Below are 18,026 nucleotides of genomic sequence, written 5' to 3'. Positions count from 1 at the left end.
TTGCTTGCCTCGTAGCTACCCGTGTTTTAAATTACTGTAAATTCTATAGTATGTCGTCATAGGCAGTCACGAGTTTGTTGAGAAAAGTACTACTCTAAACAATGCTCGCTAGATTTGTGTGGTGTTTTTGTCTGTTTGAGCAGCATTTGATAGGCTCCACGTTAACAAATATGTGACAAAGTCATTTCCTTTCATTTTCTGATTCATTCACCGCAGCAAGCTAGGTCAGGAACCGGAGGACCGAGTCACTGAACGGGAAGTGACAAAACTCAGTCTTGCCCCCCTGCCTGCACGCTGGCTGCTTATTGGCCACACGTGGACGTGAGTGACAAACGCCCTGATTCTGTTTCCGGTCCCTCCCCTGCCCGCGATGAGGCTGGCGTCTGATTGGTCGTGTGCGATGTCAGAAGACGCTGCCGCTTGCTCAACGCCCTCCCACGCAGCGAACAAGCACCACCTTCATAGAACGAATCAGTGCAGATGATGATTAGTTCGGTCTCGTTCACCAAAACAATTCGTTCAAAAAGAACGAATCGTTCGCGACCGATACAACACTAGTTGTGAGACGTTTATGCTGTATTCACAATGCAATGCAAATTGCTATTTGTGCTCCACACATATTTCGGTAAGTTTTCTTTCTTTTAGTGGCAATTATGTGTCTCTTGTTGTAATTTGGGTAAGATATGTACAGATATATTTAATACAGTAAAGGCGAGTGGACACAGGCGTTCTTTGGACCGCGCCGTTTATTGGCAACTCCTTCACAACAAACATACAGTGGGGAGAACAAGTATTTGATACACTGCCAATGGGAAAACCCATTGGCAGTGTATCAAATACTTGTTCTCCTCACTGTAAGTATCGTTTAGTGAAAGCACAACAAAAATAATATTCCTATCTCTCAAAAAAAAAATAATGTTCACAAAAAGAAAAGCACTTCAGTCTATAGTAATGAGGCCCTATTCTTAAACAACAATGCAAAATGAACTGGCATTCCATATCAAAATCGCTATGCAAAATACACGTAAAACTTTGGTCACTCTATTTTTAATATTGTTATTTTTATTCTTCTTATTATTATATTAACTATACTTTTGATTGAAAGTTTTTACAAATTTTATTAAAACGAAAACATGAAGAGGGGTTTTAATATAAAATTATAACTTGTAACTATAACATTTATCGTTTAAGAGCTACAAGTCTTTCTATCCGTGGATCACTTTAACAGAAAAAATGTTAATGCCATTTGTGGATTTATTGTTACAATAAACAAATACAGTACTTATGTACAGTATGTTGTATGTATATATCCGTCGTGTGTCTTATCTTTCCATTCCAACAATAATTTACATAAAAATATGGCATATTTTAGAGATGGTTTGAATTGCGATTAATTGCGATTAATTACGATTAATTGGATTTTTAAGTTGTAATTAACTCGATTAAAATTTTTAATCGTTTGACAGCCCTACTTGAAATTAGGGCTGATGCTATCGAATATTTTAGTAATCGAGTAATCGACTGAAAATTCTATTGATTAATCGAGTAATCGGATATAACAAATATATTTTTAGGTGAAGAGCAATTATAAATATACATGAGAAAACAAGACATTTCATCTAATCTAATAAACCATTTTCAGTCAATCAGTGTCTGTATTTTCGATGTATATTGTTGAAAACAGCCAACAATTGCATCTCAGATGTAACTAAAATTTTTTAAAAAAGACTAATTCACTGCTTTCACTCAAAAAACTTTTAGATCTTATTAAAATATATATATATTTATATTTATGTATATATATATATATATATACATCTTACCTAAAAATGCCGTTACGCTTGATAACACACATCACTTAAAAGTTAGGATTTTTTCCCACGTGTTTCAATTGAATTTCTCTTTGTGTCAAGCCATTTTTAAGTTCTAGTTAAGTTTTAAGTTAGTCTAAACTGTAAGTCCTGATAGGATTTTGAGTTTTTGCAGCGTTCAAAATAAATGTATGATACAGGCTGTATTGGAGCACATTAGGGACTAGTGTTACTTGGTGTTTTATCCAGCAATGACTACTGAGCTAAAATTGATAGTTAGCATCAGTTAGTTAGTTAGTTTTTATTTTACACCCTCATCACTCCACAATGCTATGTTATGTTAAACCCTGTATGTAAGACACGTTAGCCACGCATCGACAGTGGTCATAAGTAATTGAAACCTAGCCCTCCGCAGGGCTAACGTTACGTGAGCTACTAGCGACAGTAACGTTAATCTTATTTATTAGTGCTTAGCGCTCTTTATTAGCGCTTAGCGCTCTACTGCTTTAAGATGGCGGCTGTTTACGAACGCTACCCAGACGCGGGCGAGTCTGTAATTTGCATCTAGTTCAACATACATGTGATCTCTGAGACGCATAAGACGCTACCTGTACCAACGTAGCATCGTGCGGGCTAGTATTTAGCAACGTCGGCGTCGTTTGTGGCGGCTGTCGGCTGCAATAAGTTTTTTTTCCCCCTTCTTCCTCTTCGCACGTGACAGCGCGTTGTCCCGCATTAAAAGTAGTCCGAGCAAAACGTGATGCTTAGAGCTGTCAAAATAAACGATTACTCGAGGGGAATAAAATTACTCGGATCAGTTTTTAAACTAGAGTTACTCGAGTTGCTCAAGTACTCGTTTCAGCTCTACTTGAAATATAAACGTATTGTGAAAGTCTTGCATCTGCTCTATCTGTTCTATCGCATTTCAGCGTCTTACAAAAACGCATATTAATTACAATACGCATTTGTGTAGACAAAATTATAATTGCTGTTAATTGTGCAAAGCCGTAATGCAAAAGGAAAGCATGCTCCCTGTTTTATTGGAAACATCATTGAATCTATATTATATCAAATAGTAAGATTGCAAGTTATAAGATTGAGTGAGGCAAAACCTATGAAATACATAATCTTTTATATATACAGTATGTACAAGTCCCTGACAAAGGTCTTGTCGGTTATCCATTTTGTAGAAACAATTGCTAATAACCTTATTTTTAATTATTCAATTGGTTTCAGAAATGGCTCATATGAAAGCTAAGACCCTCCCAAATTATGTTGAATGTACAAAAATATATTTGTTTCACTGAAAAAAGATTTATCATTTAATGAAGACATAAAGGTCCAATTTTAGCAAGACAAAAGTTTTGTCGCCTATAGGAAGTAGTGTGAAAATTGAACAAAAAATGTACTTCAGATGTAGAAATATGTTACATAACATAAGCGAATTAAGTAGTGGTGCTGTGAGATCCACATTTAATATTTTGTATGACTTCATTGGGCTTGAAGGACTGCATCCATGTGGTTCGGCAAGGATTCATACAATTTATTGATGAAGTCATCAGGAACATCAAAGAAAGCAGTCTTGCGTGCCTCCCAGAGTTCATCAACATTCTTGGGTTTCGTCTTCCATGCTTCCTCTTTCATCCTACCCCAGACATGCTCAATGATGTTCATATCTGGTGACTGGGCTGGCCAGTCCTGGAGGGTCTTGATCTTCTTTGCCTTGAGGAACTTTGAGGTAGAGAATGAAGTATGCAATGGAGCACCATCCTGCTGCAGAATTTGTCCCTTTTTATGGTTAGGAATGTATGAGGCAGCTAAGATTTGTTGATATTTCAGACTATTTATGTTGTCTTCCACCCTGCAGATCTCTCAGGGTGCAGACAATTAAAAAACCGTGGGGCATTTGCCAAGGCCCACAGCCTGGCAAAAGGATGGACGCTGGAAAAGTGGCAAAAGGGTGATTTTTCAGATGAATCTTCCATTAAATTACACCAAAGTCGCCGCAAATATTGCAGGAGACCTACTGGAGCCCGCATGGATCCGAGATTCACTCAGAAAACAGTGAACTTTGGTGGTGGCAAAATCATGGTCTGCGGTTACATCCAGTATGGGGGTGTGCAAGAGAGGAGCAGTGTGGTTTTTGTCCCAGCCGGGGAACAGTGGACCAGCTCTACACCCTCTGCAGGGTCGTCGAGGGTGCATGGGAGTTCGCCCAACCAGTCTACATGTGTTTTGTGGATCTGAAGAAGGCGTTCGACCGTGTGCCTCGGGGGGGTCCTGTGGGGGGTGCTCCGGGAGTATGGGGTACCGAACCCCTTGGTACGGGCTGTTCGGTCCTTGTACGACCGCTGTCAGAGTTTGGTCCGCATTGCCGGCAGTAAGTCGAATTTGTTCCCAGTGAGGGTTGGACTCCGCCAAGGCTGCCCTTTGTCACAGATTCTGTTCATTACTTTTATGGACAGAATTTCTGGGTGCAGCCGAAGCGTTGAGGGTAGGGTTGTTCCGACCATGTTTTTTTGCTCCTGATCCGATCCCGATCGTTTTAGTTTGAGTATCTGCCGATCCCGATATTTCCCAATCCGATTGCTTTTTTTTGCTCCTGATTCAATTCCAATCATTCCCGATCATTTTTCCCGATCATATACATTTTGGCAATGCATTAAGAAACAAATGAATAAAACTCGGACGAATATATACATTCTGTATTTGTTTATTATGACAATAAATCCTCAAGATGGCATTTACATTATTAACATTCTTTCTGTGAGAGGGATCCACGGATAGAAAGACTTGTGACTTTGTATATTGTGACTAAATATTGCCATCAAGTGTATTTGTTGAGCTTTCAGTAAATGATACTGTAGCCATGCCCAAATGCATGATGGGAAGTGGAACTAAGACTGTGCGTAGTGCTACCAACTGATATATCTTCTCTGCGTTGGGAAATAACATAAGGTGTTAAGAAAAAGATCAATTGCTACCTTGCTTCCCCACATTGCTTCCCATGATATTTCTAATCGTAGGGAGAGGGACTGTAAGGCTTTAGCCAATTAAAAAAAGGCTCCAAAGGCTGCCAAAATGCACTCCACTCATTTTACGCTGCCTTTTATCTCTCTATATAGGTAAAACAGCGCCGTTACAGATTGAGCGCGATAATGCGTGAGTGGGTCACGCAGTGCATGCATTAATTGCGTTAAATATTTTAACGTGATACATTTTTTAAAAAATTAATTACCGTCGTTATCGGGATAAATTTGATAACCCTACCTTAAGCCTAAACTAAAGACTCTGGATCAGTGTAACATATTATGTCTGTAACGTTAAATACAATTAGAAAACGATTTAATTAAAAAAAATATATATATATATTAAAAAAAAGGCATGGCCGATATTTTTTTGCCGATTCCGATACTTTGAAAATGACGTGATCAGACCCAGAACGATCGGCATCGATCGGGACATCTCTAGTTGAGGGGGTCCGGTTTGGTGACCTCAGCATTGAATCTCTGCTTTTTGCAGATGATGTGGTGCTGTTGGCTTCATCAAGCCGTGACCTCCAACTCTCACTGGAACGGTTCACGGCCGAGTGTGAAGCGGTTGGGATGAAGATCAGCACCTCCAAATCCGAGACCATGGTCCTCAGTCGGAAAAGGGTGGAGTGCCCTCTCCGGGTTGGGGATGAGATCCTGCCCCAAGTTTTTTTTTTTGTTAGTCATTCATATTTCCTGCTTATTGACACACGTCTTAGGTTTCTACATTGATGAATATGTGTGTATGCGTGGAATAGTTCTCTTGGTGCATGTAATGTGACACGTTGCTATACTGTGAGAGGTGCAGCATTGCTTTTTTGTCAGAGGAGCCTTCTGATAAAGATCAATGGAAACAAATGAGACCCTTGGAGCCAGACTCCATACTGATTCAATTTACCATCTCTGCAATTCACATTATAACTGCTTTTTAGCGGCTACGCACGCACACACATACACAAAATATACCACCGGTCTTAAACTTGAGCCCAGGGGCTAATTCTGGCCTGCAGGAAGATTTTTTTAGGCCCGTTACGTGACATCAAAAATTACTGTTTGTGCAGACTGCATGTTTTTTGCACAGTTGTCATTTTTCTATTTTATCCCACCTCAGGCTCATGTTAGCTTCAAATAAGTCAGCCAAAGAAATAAACAATGTTAGTCACTTCGGCCACATTTACACGACAATGATCTTACGCAATAACTCAAAAGTGGTGTTTTGCCATTATTTTAATTCTGCGTTTACACGACCATTACTAGTCCTTCTCAAAAAATTTGCATATTGTGATAAAGTTCGTTGTTTTCTATAATGTACTGATAAACATTAGACTTTGATATATTTTAGATTCATTACACACAACTGAAGGACTTCAAGCCTTTTGTTTTTTTAATACTGATGATTTTGGCAGAAAAGTCAAGAAAACCCAAAAATCCCTATCTCAAAAAATTAGCATATTTCACCCGACCAATACAAAAAAGGAGGCAATCAGCCTGTGGCACTGATGAGGTGTTATGGAGGCCCAGGATGCTTCGATAGCGGCCTTAAGCTCATCCACAGTTTATAATACAATATATATAATACAATATCCCACAGATTCTCTATGGGTTTCAGGTCAGGAGAGTTGGCAGGCCAATTGAGCGCAGTAATGCCATGGTCAGTAAACCATTTACCAGTGGTTTTGGCACTGTGAACGGGTGCCAGGTCGTGCTGAAAAGTGAAATCTTCATCTCCATAAAGCTTTTCAGCAGATGGAAATATGAAGTGCTCCAAAATCTCCTGATGGCTAGCTGCATTGACCCTGCCCTTGATAAAACACAGTAGACCAACACCAGCAGCTGACATGGCACCCTAGTCAATCACTGACTGTGGGTACTTGACACTGGACTTTAGGCATTTTGGCATTTTTCCTTCTCCCCAGTCTTCGTCCAAACTCTGGCACCTTGATTTCCGAATGACATGCAAAATTTGCTTTCATCTGAAAAAAGTACTTTGTACCACTGAGCAACAGTCCAGTGCTGCTTCTCTGTAGGCCAGGTCAGGTGCTTCTGCCGCTGTTTAAGGTTCAAAAGTGGCTTGACCTGGGGAATGCGGCACCTGTAGCACATTTCCAGGTTTCTGCAGGTCCCCCAAGGTCTGGAATCGGCCCTTCTCCACAGTCTTTCTCAGGGTGCGGTCATCTCTTCTGGTTGTGCAGCGTTTCCTGCCACACTTTTTCCTTCCCACTGAGGTGCCTTGATACAGCACTCTGGGAACAGCCTATTCGCGCAGAAATTTCTTTCTGTGTCTTAGCCTCTTGCTTGAGGGTGTCAATGATGGCCTTCTGGACAGCAGTCAGGTCGGCAGTCTTGCCCATGATTGTGGTTTTAAGGAATGAACCAGGCTGTGAGTTTTTTAAAAGCCTCAGGAATCTTTCGCAGGGGTTTTAAGTAGGCATGTGCCGGTATGAGATTTTGACGGTACGATAACCGTGGGCAAAAATATCGCGGTTTCACGGTATCACGGTATTGCAATTATAGCTCCAAAATGTGTTATTTTGAGATGTATGGGTTAAAAATATTTTTTTTCCCATTGAACAGGACTTTAAAAAAAATTTCAGAACATTGCAACGTTGCAAACTGGAACATGAATATACTGTTAAAATAAATTATCAATAAAAAAACAAATATTTCAAATAAAATTAAAATAAATATAACTTACAGACTATACCCACAGCCACAGCTCAAGTTGCTCAAGATTAGAGCAAGAACAAAACAATTTCCATAAAAAAGTAAAAACACTTCTGAATAATTTTTTAAAAACATTTTACTGTATGACTTTTTTTTGAGGGTGGAAAAGCTCAAGTGAAGTTTTGCCATTTTCAGCCACTGTGTCAGCTCTAGTTATACATGTCACGCCTATGTGTTAAAAAATAAAGAATTCATAAGTTCATAAGTTAAAAATGTATAAGTTAGTTTAAAGTGTAAATATTGTTGTGGAAAGGTTTCATCTAAACAAAACAAAAAAAAAAAAAACATTGGGAGTGAGACCTCTCCTTGATCCAGCGAACGTGGATTTGTGCTTAGGGCAAGAGCATCTTTCGTAATTAGCGATCTTTGATGCTATCCCCTTTTCCTCTTCATTCAAGCGAATCAAGCTGGTTTTCTCACTCTGCGGCTGTAACACTCGACGAAGTTGCTCCCCCAGCTAAGCCTAGGCTAACATTCGTCTTTGTAAGCTTTGAGTTAGTTTGTATATTGAATTTGAAAGGAAAATGTGTGTTTTGGTTTTGGCGAACTTTTCATGGTGCTGAGCTGTTGATGCTACTCACACATGGAAAAATACAATTGTACAACGTTTTAAATGTATTCATTTTGTATATTCCACTTACCATGATCTGAGAGCTCAATAAATTGAAGAAAAGTACGCCTTATGTTTGGATGATTTGTTTTTGGGTTCACTGGCTGTCAAGCCGATAGCGTCACTTTCACACGCAGCAACAAACGGGAGGGGCTGAGCGCTGCTGCGCCAAGCCACTTCTGGCTGCATTTTTGACACATGAAAATTAGCGAATACCGTACTACGGTCTGACGGAAAATTTTAGTGGTTTTGAAACCGTGACTTTTTCACACCACGGTAAACCGTGAAACCGGTAACCGGCACATGCCTAGTTTTAAGTTAATTCGTTGATTCAGACGATCAGGTTAGTAGCTTCTTTAGAGTACCTTTTTATGATATGCAAATTTTTTGAGATAGGGATTTTTGTTTTTTCTTGACTTTGTTGCCAAAATCATCAATATTAAAACAATAAAAGGCTTGAACTACTTCAGATGTGTGTAATGAATCTAAAATGAAAGTCTCATGCTTATCAGTACATTACAGAAAATAATGAACTTTATCACAATATGCTAATTTTTTTTGAAGGACTAGTATGTGTGGGAAAACTGCATGTACATGGAAGCGCAAGGATTGAGAAAAACTGGATTATTATAACTTGCTTTCATTACTTAAAACCAGTGGTGAATTATCTAAGACTGCCAAGGAAGCTTATCTTCCATTACACTGTCAAGAATAAGTCATCAAATTTATACTGGTTTGTCTACATGTAATTGACTAAATACGCACTACAACATGCTCAACTTTTGTTCGAAATCAGCTTCTAATCACTGGTTAAGACGTGGCTTTCTTTTTATTCATTCGTGAGGCTTCACAGTGATTTAAATCGTGTGGACGCTGAGCGTCTACAGAGTTGAAAGTGCGTTGTTCCACTACAATGACACTAGACGAGTCGTTGCATAAATGCTGGGCTTTTCCGCCCATTGGACGCCTAGCGTCTCTGGAGTCTATGGGGAAAAAAGCCGGGGCTTGGATGAATCCCTTTTTGATTGACAGGGAAATGAGCTAATCAGCGATCATTTCATTACGTTGTTTTGAGTTGAACCAGAGACTTTTCTAATCATCATAGCGACACTTTCTTTGTTAAAAACGACTAGCGGAAAATTGAGCTTCTATTTCTGGCAGGGGGGTTTTGTAGTTGCTTGTGTTTGGAGACTGACTTTTGTTACTCTAGAGTTTCTGTACCTACTGAGCAGCGGGTGCTGCCGAGCCGCTCCACCGTCACCGGAGGGTAGAATTTACGTATAAATAAACGGACAGATTTTATGATGTAAGCCAAAAGACCAACATCCACCACTGCTTCCAACATGTTTATGGGAATTCCAAGGCCCAGACTCTATCTTCAGCAGGCCCCGGATAAATTGATTTTGAGACCCCAGTAGTACACGGTAACAGGTAGTGTCATTTTTCAAGGAAAAATACAAGCATACAGACAGTCCTTTAAATACTGACTGCAATAAATATGTACACATTAAACATACGGTACTCGAAATAAAAGTAGTGACAAAAAGTTATTGATGCCATTGATGTTACATCCATAAGATCATACAAGTGAAATATCTGATGACTTCAGCTTTAAATAAGCAAATCAATAGACACAGGTAACTACATCCAAATATTGTCAACTAAAAGGAAGTGAATAAGAAATAATGGGGAGGTCTTTTTTGTTGTTCATTTTTCAATGGGCTAAACTGAACTTGGATAAAACTCAACACCATATGGAAAACAAACAAATTAATACTTCATCTATGTCACATACTCATTTTGATTGATCTTATGAATGAAACCGTGTAACATAATTGGAATCCACAAGAGGTAACCTTCAAACCTTTCATGCATTAATTATGATTTCTAATTCAACCCTTGCAGGGCACTCATTTAACTCATTGGATGCCATTTATGGCACGAGACGTCCAATTCATTTTGATGGGGAGGTGCGCCCCTTCCATTCAAAATGGATTGAACGTTTAGGACCATCACTGGCACTGAAACATGAGGATTCACAGCTACTCTTCCAGTTTAAATGGATTGGATGCCTGTTGTTATCAATGGCACGCAATAAGTTAAATGCTATGAAAAAGCAAAACAAAAAAAATTCAGACTTTTACCAGAGGCCGTAGCCAGGGTGTATTTATGTTATTATTAATTATGTTATTTATGAATTCATTTATAAAATTATTTTAAAATTCAATGTATCATAATAATTTTATGTAAACTTACGTACATAATCGGCAACATTTTTTTTTTTTAATGCTTAAAAATAGTCATTTTTCGGATAAAGAGTGAATGGTCATAAATGTAAAAAAAAAAAAAAAAAAGAATGTTTTTTTTAATACGCGTTAAAAAATTTTTTTTTTGAATGACCAAAAATATACAGGTTTAAAGGTCTTAAGTGTCAAGTTTTGTAAAGCTGTCCACTGTAGTGACCACTGTCCCTGAAAGGATTAAACAAATTTCTTTACTCACCTCATTCCTACCTGATCAAAGGAGAAACTAATTTGCCCAGTGGAAGATTTACACGTGCTTGTCACGAGGAAGTACGAGTAGGCTTAATGGGCGGAATGACATCCGGCAGGGAGATTTGCACAGTAAAATGGGCACCTGGAGATCAACTTCTACCTTAATTACTTGTGTCTACTGTATGTGACCTGGGCAGTTTCGATATATTTCTTTAGGGGCAAACAATTATACAGCCCCATATCAGACTTAATGGAAATCTATCCGCAAAAAACGGCAAACAATCTGCCTCCAATGCCAGTTTTCGGTTTTACTTTTTTTTTTTTATTTATTTATTTTTTTTTTTATTGCTTTAAATGCAGGAGTAGCAGCAGTAGCGGGGAATGCTTACAAGGTTTTAATGATTACAAACAAAAACAACACGCGATCGCGGAAGAGTAGAAACAACAAAAGGGGTCCGTGACAACAGGTCGACGGAGCTCTATACTACAAACACGGAGGTTAACTAAGACGATAGGCAGCAAGCCAAAAAGCCAAAATAAAACCTCTCAAATACCTGCACACGGTAGAGGTTACAAATAAGAGCAGTACACGAACAGAAAGAACCAATGCAGGGGCGTAACAAACAAATATAGCCAGACTAAAGCGCGAGATGTCAAATGGCGATCAGCAAGGTAAATATCTCGGCAGCCTTCTCTGAGGCTACGTCTACACTAGGACGGATAATGGCCTTACACGTGTAATTAGTTGGACAATACGGCATGTCGGCTACACTAGTACGCCTATTATCAGGATTAGTTGTTAGAAGGATAATATAGGCGGGTAATGTTACCCGGCACCTACGCACCGCCTAATATGGAATGCTGTCTCCGTACAACATTCGGATACTCAGGAAAGGACGTCATGCCGTCGCTGTTTTTAGTGTAGCACGACAGCATAGTAAACAATTCAGGTGGACGATCACGACGTGGCATTCCTGCTCCTCTTTTCGTTCGCACACATTTTCTTGAACCTGCAGACTACGTCTTAATAATATGCTTCAATTCAGTGGCCATTTGGGATCCTCCCATCGCGACACTTCCAGGATCACCACTTTTATGCACAAGCAGTCCTGGTTGCAGCTTCCAGGAAATAAATGCATCGCCACACCATATGCTTCTTTTTGTTATTTTCCAAGTGGTTAGAGCGCAACTGAGCATCGATTGTTACACCCCAAGTAATGATGTCAGGCGTTTGTTGTTTTATAAAGATTTATTTCAATCACAACACGGCGCCTGTTCATAAAAGCCAAGTGTGCTCTCCCTTCACTCTCGCTCCTGCGTGATGCGTTCAATTGCGATCACGAAAAAAGACTGTAATCACAAAATAATGACAGTGTAGAAGGTTTAGTAATTTCCAAATTTGCCGCGGGCGAGTAATGAGTTTCCGGTTTAGAGGTAAACTGCGCGGGCGATGACGTAACACATGAGGCTTCTCCTTTTTACGCATGCGTAGTTTGCGCAAATGCAGGCGTACCTTGCAAAAGCGGAGCGGCCTTAAACACACCTTAAACGAAGTGTGGACAGGTATAAAAATAATCGGCAAAATACCCTGGAGAAAATTATCTGTCCTAGTGTAGACATAGCCTGAATTAACCCGTGCTTAAATGCCATGTTGATGAGCCTGCGTTGGATTCAGGTGTGACATCAGGAACGCCCCCACTACCAGCTCTGCAACGAAACACAATCTAACCAGCAGCAGAATGTGACAAAGACCATGATTCTGATGAGATATTATCACATACTTACCTTGTTTCGATCCAAAAACTCAGTGTAGCATGTCTCACTGAGTGTGAAGACACAGCTGTGAATGGCCACAGCCGGACTTTTGGGTGATTTTATTGGTGAAACACGGTAATATAACAAGGGCTGCAATGCAGAAATCGCAGACATCAGGGAGTGGTCGAGATTTTCTTTTCAAATATTTACCCTTTTAAACGTTTTATTTCATTCTTTCTTTGGATCGATTATTTATCATCTCAAATATCGGGGAAAATGCGACAGTAACAAAAAAAAAAAACAATTAAGTGATAGTTACAAGGTAGATATCCGTGACCTATTTACATACCCACATTTTTTCATTGTGACGTAATTTGTTTAAAAGTTTAAAGTATGCGAGTAGATAATTTTATAAAATGTTTTTTTTTTTTTTTTTTTTTTTTACTAAATATTAGACATAAATTAATTATTCAAACCTAAAAATGACAGACAATTTTAATAATAAATATTATTACTTACCTTCTTTTTATGACTGGGTTAAAACAAAAGCGGTTGCGCGGTGTCTGTAAACGGGGGGTCTCCAGGGTAAAACAGACAAATTAAAAATAGTTCGGGGGCATAATGCACCCTGAAACTGCTATGGAAGCATATAGACATATTGTTCTATCCAACACAACAATTCTTTTGGCTTAAAATACAGCAGTTTATTTTAGAGAGGGGTGCAAGAGCAGAAACTGCTTTTTCAGCCTTGTCTGTGTTTTCCGCCATATATATTTTTCAATAAATTATGCTTGAATAAATCCTTGTTATTCTTTGTGTCTTTTACATCTGTAAACACTATAAAGCAATGAATGGACACTGCTGTTCTTGCTTCAAGCGAACAAGTTCATTCGTCCACACGCATTTTAATACAACAGTGGGTGGCCTTAAAATGTCTATCTATTGGGAAACGATTGTACTGTAAATGATTAACCAAATATGAATTAAGATTAGATCGTTTTGAATCTAATACTTAAGGAAAACAAGTTCCCATAACGTATTATGTATTTTCACCCAACCCTTTTAATATCAATGTAATCTGTAAAGGAGACATGTAAAAATCTAAGCAGCGTAGTCTCCGTTCAGTCCTGGTTGCATCAATTATTCATGCTTGCTCCTGTCGGCCATGCTACACATGGGATCGATGCGTCTGTGATGTGGATTACAACTTGCCCACGGTTGAGTCCTCGATGCTGCAAGTTAATGAGCCAACTGGAGTTCACCCACTGCTGAAGGTACTTCCTGGACAAAACTATGCAATGTCACTTGGATGTTTAATTGAGGCAACTTTTTAGGAGTTTGCCTCTGTACTGTGCAGTGCCAGTGTGGAGTTTTGCACTCGATATTGAGTTTTAGTCAATGACTGGTGCCATAAAAATAACCTCATTAGATAAGATTGAGGAATGAATCAAACTGGATTCCACATGTGTTAACTGACTTGATGTAGTCCCATGTCCTTAAGGTGTCATAGGTTATGGAATCAATCAGGTTGATTGCGAGGGCATACACAGTTGTCGACCATTTGGCCACTGTGATAATGCAGAGAGCATTAATTATTCAGCTAAGAGGAAGTTGAGTGTCATTACATTATCAAATAAATCAGACTTGATATAGATTTATTGATGACAGGCTTTCATCCCAAGGTAAGAGAAAACACACACACTCTCAAAGTCATCAGGAATTTTATTTTCATGTGACAAATTTTGTTTCACTCAATTAACTATTAATTTAACTATACTGTGTTTAACTAAAATTCACCTCGTGTTTGTTTCCGGCTCATACTTGTCACGTATGACATGTGCCCTATAAGCAGCACTTTCTGGAAGTTTCAACAGAAAAAAAAAAAGATTATTCAATCAATAAGTGAAACCTTTTAGATGCTGTGTTGTTTCCTCTATTGAACTAAATAATTGATTGAAGTCCTAAGCCGGTAATAAGTCCAAACAAGCTACTGGTAAATCTGATTAATAACCTATAGTTGGAAATCTCCTCTAAGACTAATACTATACAGTATGTGCTCCCAGGCATTAAGTTAAAAAACAATCAAATCGTAAACACAATATCTGCTGTTGACACAAATTACACAATGGCCTTTTTAAAGTTTTGAATATGTGATTTTTGGGTGTAATTGTCAAGTAGAAGACATTGATATCAACCCGAGATGATTGATCACCTTTTTCTGATACCCCACCCATCTGCCCTCTAGTTTGACACCACTCCCTCTATTTCCTTCAGACACCACTATGAAGAGGAAGAAACTGCTGCCCCCTGTGGGATTTGACACAGTGATGTTATAGGACGTGGAACAACCTACCATCTGTCAGAAGCAGAGCGGTTGCAAGCTCGTCACACATGATGGTCTGCTCACCTTTAGACAACATGGATGAAGAGCTGTGTTTGTGATATCATTTGTACGGTAGGTTCATCTTCTAACTTCATTCAAATGATCAAAATCAAGACCTAAAGGGCTGCTCACAGACTAATTAGATTTTGTTAACCATAGTCAACACCCGAGAACTTATTGAAATTTAAGAACCCTTTAGGTCAGAATATATGTCAGCATTATATATATATGCTGTTCTCGCCGGCATTTATACATGTGTTCAGCAGATAAAAAGTAAGCATGCGGACTGGGTTGAATGCCTTTAAAAGTTGATTAAAAGCTGTTTGGACATTTTAAATGTCATTATTAAGACATTCAAATGCTTATGCACTGCAAGATTTTTCTGTGCATTTTGATTTGCCAAGCAAGAACCCTTTTCTTTACGGTAGCCTTACCCAGACTTAGGCTCCCTCTCACTGCTGACTTTGAAAATTGAAAAGCAGTAGACATGGATAAATGTGTTAATTAATATCATGTTACATACATTTAAAAAAAAAAAAAAAAAAAAAGCATTACTGGACACTTAAAAAAAAGCTGGGGAAAAAATTAGGAATCCCTAATTTAGGGGGAAAAAATAGGAATTAATAGCAAAAGCACAATAAAGTTATCTGAAAAGTATAATGTATTTTACTGTGTAAAGCCCAAACAATTAATTAATTGACAGTAAATTCCAATTCTTTAAACTTAGAGCCTCTATTGGTCCCTTGAAACAAATAAACATTTCAAATATATTTTTCCATTGTACTATATTTTATACATCAGGTCACAATTCTTTAAAATGATTTTTCCCCCGTCACATTATCTGTGAAATGCATGTATCCGATTGTATTCAGCAGTTTTTTCAGGCTGGGAAAAGATCATAATGCTCACACGGAGGGCTGAAAAAACTGTATACAACGATACATTTAGCAATATAGGGATGAACAAACAGTAATGGAAGCAAAAACATTGATTCAATTATTTCACATCAATGTTCTTGCTTTGATGTGTGCCTTTTATTATTATATATTTATATTATTATAATTATATCACAGTGAAAGAAGAGGGAGACGCCATGTCTGAGAAGAAGCCCCGATGCGCAGACACTCGTCCCAAATGTGGCATTCGCAGTTGGAGTGCCGACAGTTATGTTTGGCGAGGAAAGAAGCGCTCGAGGAACTCTCGCAAAGGTTCCAGTCCTGGAGGGTTCGAGGCAGAGGGTTCAGAAGAACTCGGGGTACGGTCCACATCCTGCCCAAGAAGGCGTAGAGAGAGAAAGTGTAGTTGCAGCAGTCTTGGGGAAGACATTGATGCTGTTTGCCGAAAGGCCCTTACCAGGCGCTCTCTGCGGCAGAAATTCCAGGATGCTGTGGGACAGTGTTTACCCCTGCGTTCACATAATCCTCACCATCATCATCATCACCACCACCACCATCTACCGGGATCCTCACGTCCCTTGTCTGTGTTATTCTGGTCCAAACGCAAGATTCACGTCTCGGAGCTCATGCAAGACAAGTGCCCTTTCTCCTCCCAATCTGAACTGGCCCGCAGTTGGCACCTTTTAAAAAATCATGCCACTCAGCCGAGTGCCCTCATGGAACTGGAGGCAAATTTCAAACCCAATAGTCCATCGTCATGCAACTCCCCACCACACACACCCCTCTCCTGGGAGGACATTTGCTGTTCCCCGGGGCCTGGAAGCGTCACTAAAGAGGACTGGGACACTATTTGTCCACATGAACAAACAGAGGACAGCATTAGCCACATATTGGTTCCTGATCTCCTGCAGATCAACAATAGCCCATGCTACTGGGGGGTCCTAAACCGGTTTGAGGCAGAGGAACTTCTGGAAGGGCAGCCAGAAGGAACCTTCCTTCTGAGAGACTCTGCTCAGGATGAGTTCCTTTTCTCTGTCAGTTTTCGACGTTACAGCCGCTCCTTGCACGCGCGCATCGAGCAGAATGGCAAGCGTTTTAGCTTTGATGTGCGTGACCCGTGCATGTACCGGGATGCTAGTGTGACAGGGCTGCTAAGACACTACAGTGACCCAGCCACTTGTCTCTTCTTTGAACCCCTCCTTTCTCAGCCGCTACCCAGAACATTTCCTTTCTCACTGCAGCACTTGTGCAGAGCTGTAATCTGCAGTTGTACCACCTACCAGGGTATAGAGAATCTTCCACTGCCACCTCAGCTCAGGAACTACCTCTGCCAGTATCACATCAAGTGTCAAGGGGCCTGTTCTGATTGACTCTCCAAATCAAAATAAATGTCAAAGGTTATATCGACCCAGACGACACGACAAGGGAATCCGATCGCTAAAATACTGTATTGGTCATTCCAGGATTAGAGGACATTTTGTCTTCAAAATTCCTAAAAAATAAGCCTTTGGTTTTTCTGATTTTCTGCGACATAGTAACCAGGTAATTAGCAATCAAAGGCTTGATTATCTCAGTTTAAAAATCAATGGTATTTTTTTTCCCAATGTACAATTTTAATGTATTTACAATATTTGGCATTAACAGTGTTGCACTGTATTGTTAGCTTTTTCTCAGGAGTAGAAGCTAGCTATAGCTGTTGTTAGTGGCCCAAAGGACAAATCTATTATGTGATTATGTAAGAAAAAAAGTCTCAATTTGATCCTATGCACAACAGGGTTGCATGAGCTAGAGTGAGACATTTAATCAAAACTAGCTACTTTACAAAAATAAAAGCAGTTTAGCCCGGCGTTGCTGGGAATACTACTTGTGCTGGGTTTTTGTTAAATTGACATATAGTAAGAAACCTCGAAACCAGGGCTTCCCCGTTATTTTTGGTCACCAATTCAGTGGTTCCACCTTACCACCTTGGGTCGCAAGTCGTTTTTAAATTAAAAAAAAAAAAAAAAAAAAAAAGAGTCTCAATGTCAGATTGCAGGACCAAATAAAGACGACATAATTCTAAGGCCAGAATTAAGGGGTGACAGGGGCAATGTAATTAAATTCAAATTCAATTTTTTTAACACCTGACTTAGTTTCAGTATTTTTTTTAACCTCAATTACCATTTTACCCACATCCTTTTCCTTCTACATTCCAAAAATACCACTTTTAAAAATAGTCCTATTAATGGTTTATCGACTGTCAATTTGTCGGTCTATTTGGGGACGCGCTGTTTTGAAAATTTCGACGTTGACTGTCAATGACCCCTAGAAATTAAAGTCC

General features: G+C 39.3%; 1 protein-coding gene across 2 annotated transcripts; it reads left to right on the top strand.

Moving 5' to 3' along the window:
* The first annotated feature begins 562 nt into the window (after positions 1–562).
* Positions 563–17,634, top strand: socs4 (suppressor of cytokine signaling 4). 2 transcript variants are annotated; one of them, XM_057851257.1, is made up of 3 exons: positions 563–625; positions 14,702–14,882; positions 15,884–17,634. In XM_057851257.1, exon 3 carries the CDS (start codon positions 15,904–15,906, stop codon positions 17,074–17,076), a length of 1,173 nt encoding a protein of 390 aa, XP_057707240.1. In that variant the 5' UTR covers positions 563–625; positions 14,702–14,882; positions 15,884–15,903; the 3' UTR covers positions 17,077–17,634. The 2 variants fall into 2 exon arrangements, with proteins under 2 accessions (XP_057707240.1, XP_057707232.1); XM_057851249.1 differs by lacking the exon at positions 563–625 and adding an exon at positions 13,602–13,701.
* The last annotated feature ends 392 nt before the right edge of the window (positions 17,635–18,026 follow it).

This window comes from Corythoichthys intestinalis, chromosome 1, assembly GCF_030265065.1.
Source record: "Corythoichthys intestinalis isolate RoL2023-P3 chromosome 1, ASM3026506v1, whole genome shotgun sequence".
Taxonomy (NCBI): domain Eukaryota; kingdom Metazoa; phylum Chordata; class Actinopteri; order Syngnathiformes; family Syngnathidae; genus Corythoichthys; species Corythoichthys intestinalis.
This window is presented reverse-complemented; position numbering and strand designations above follow the sequence as displayed.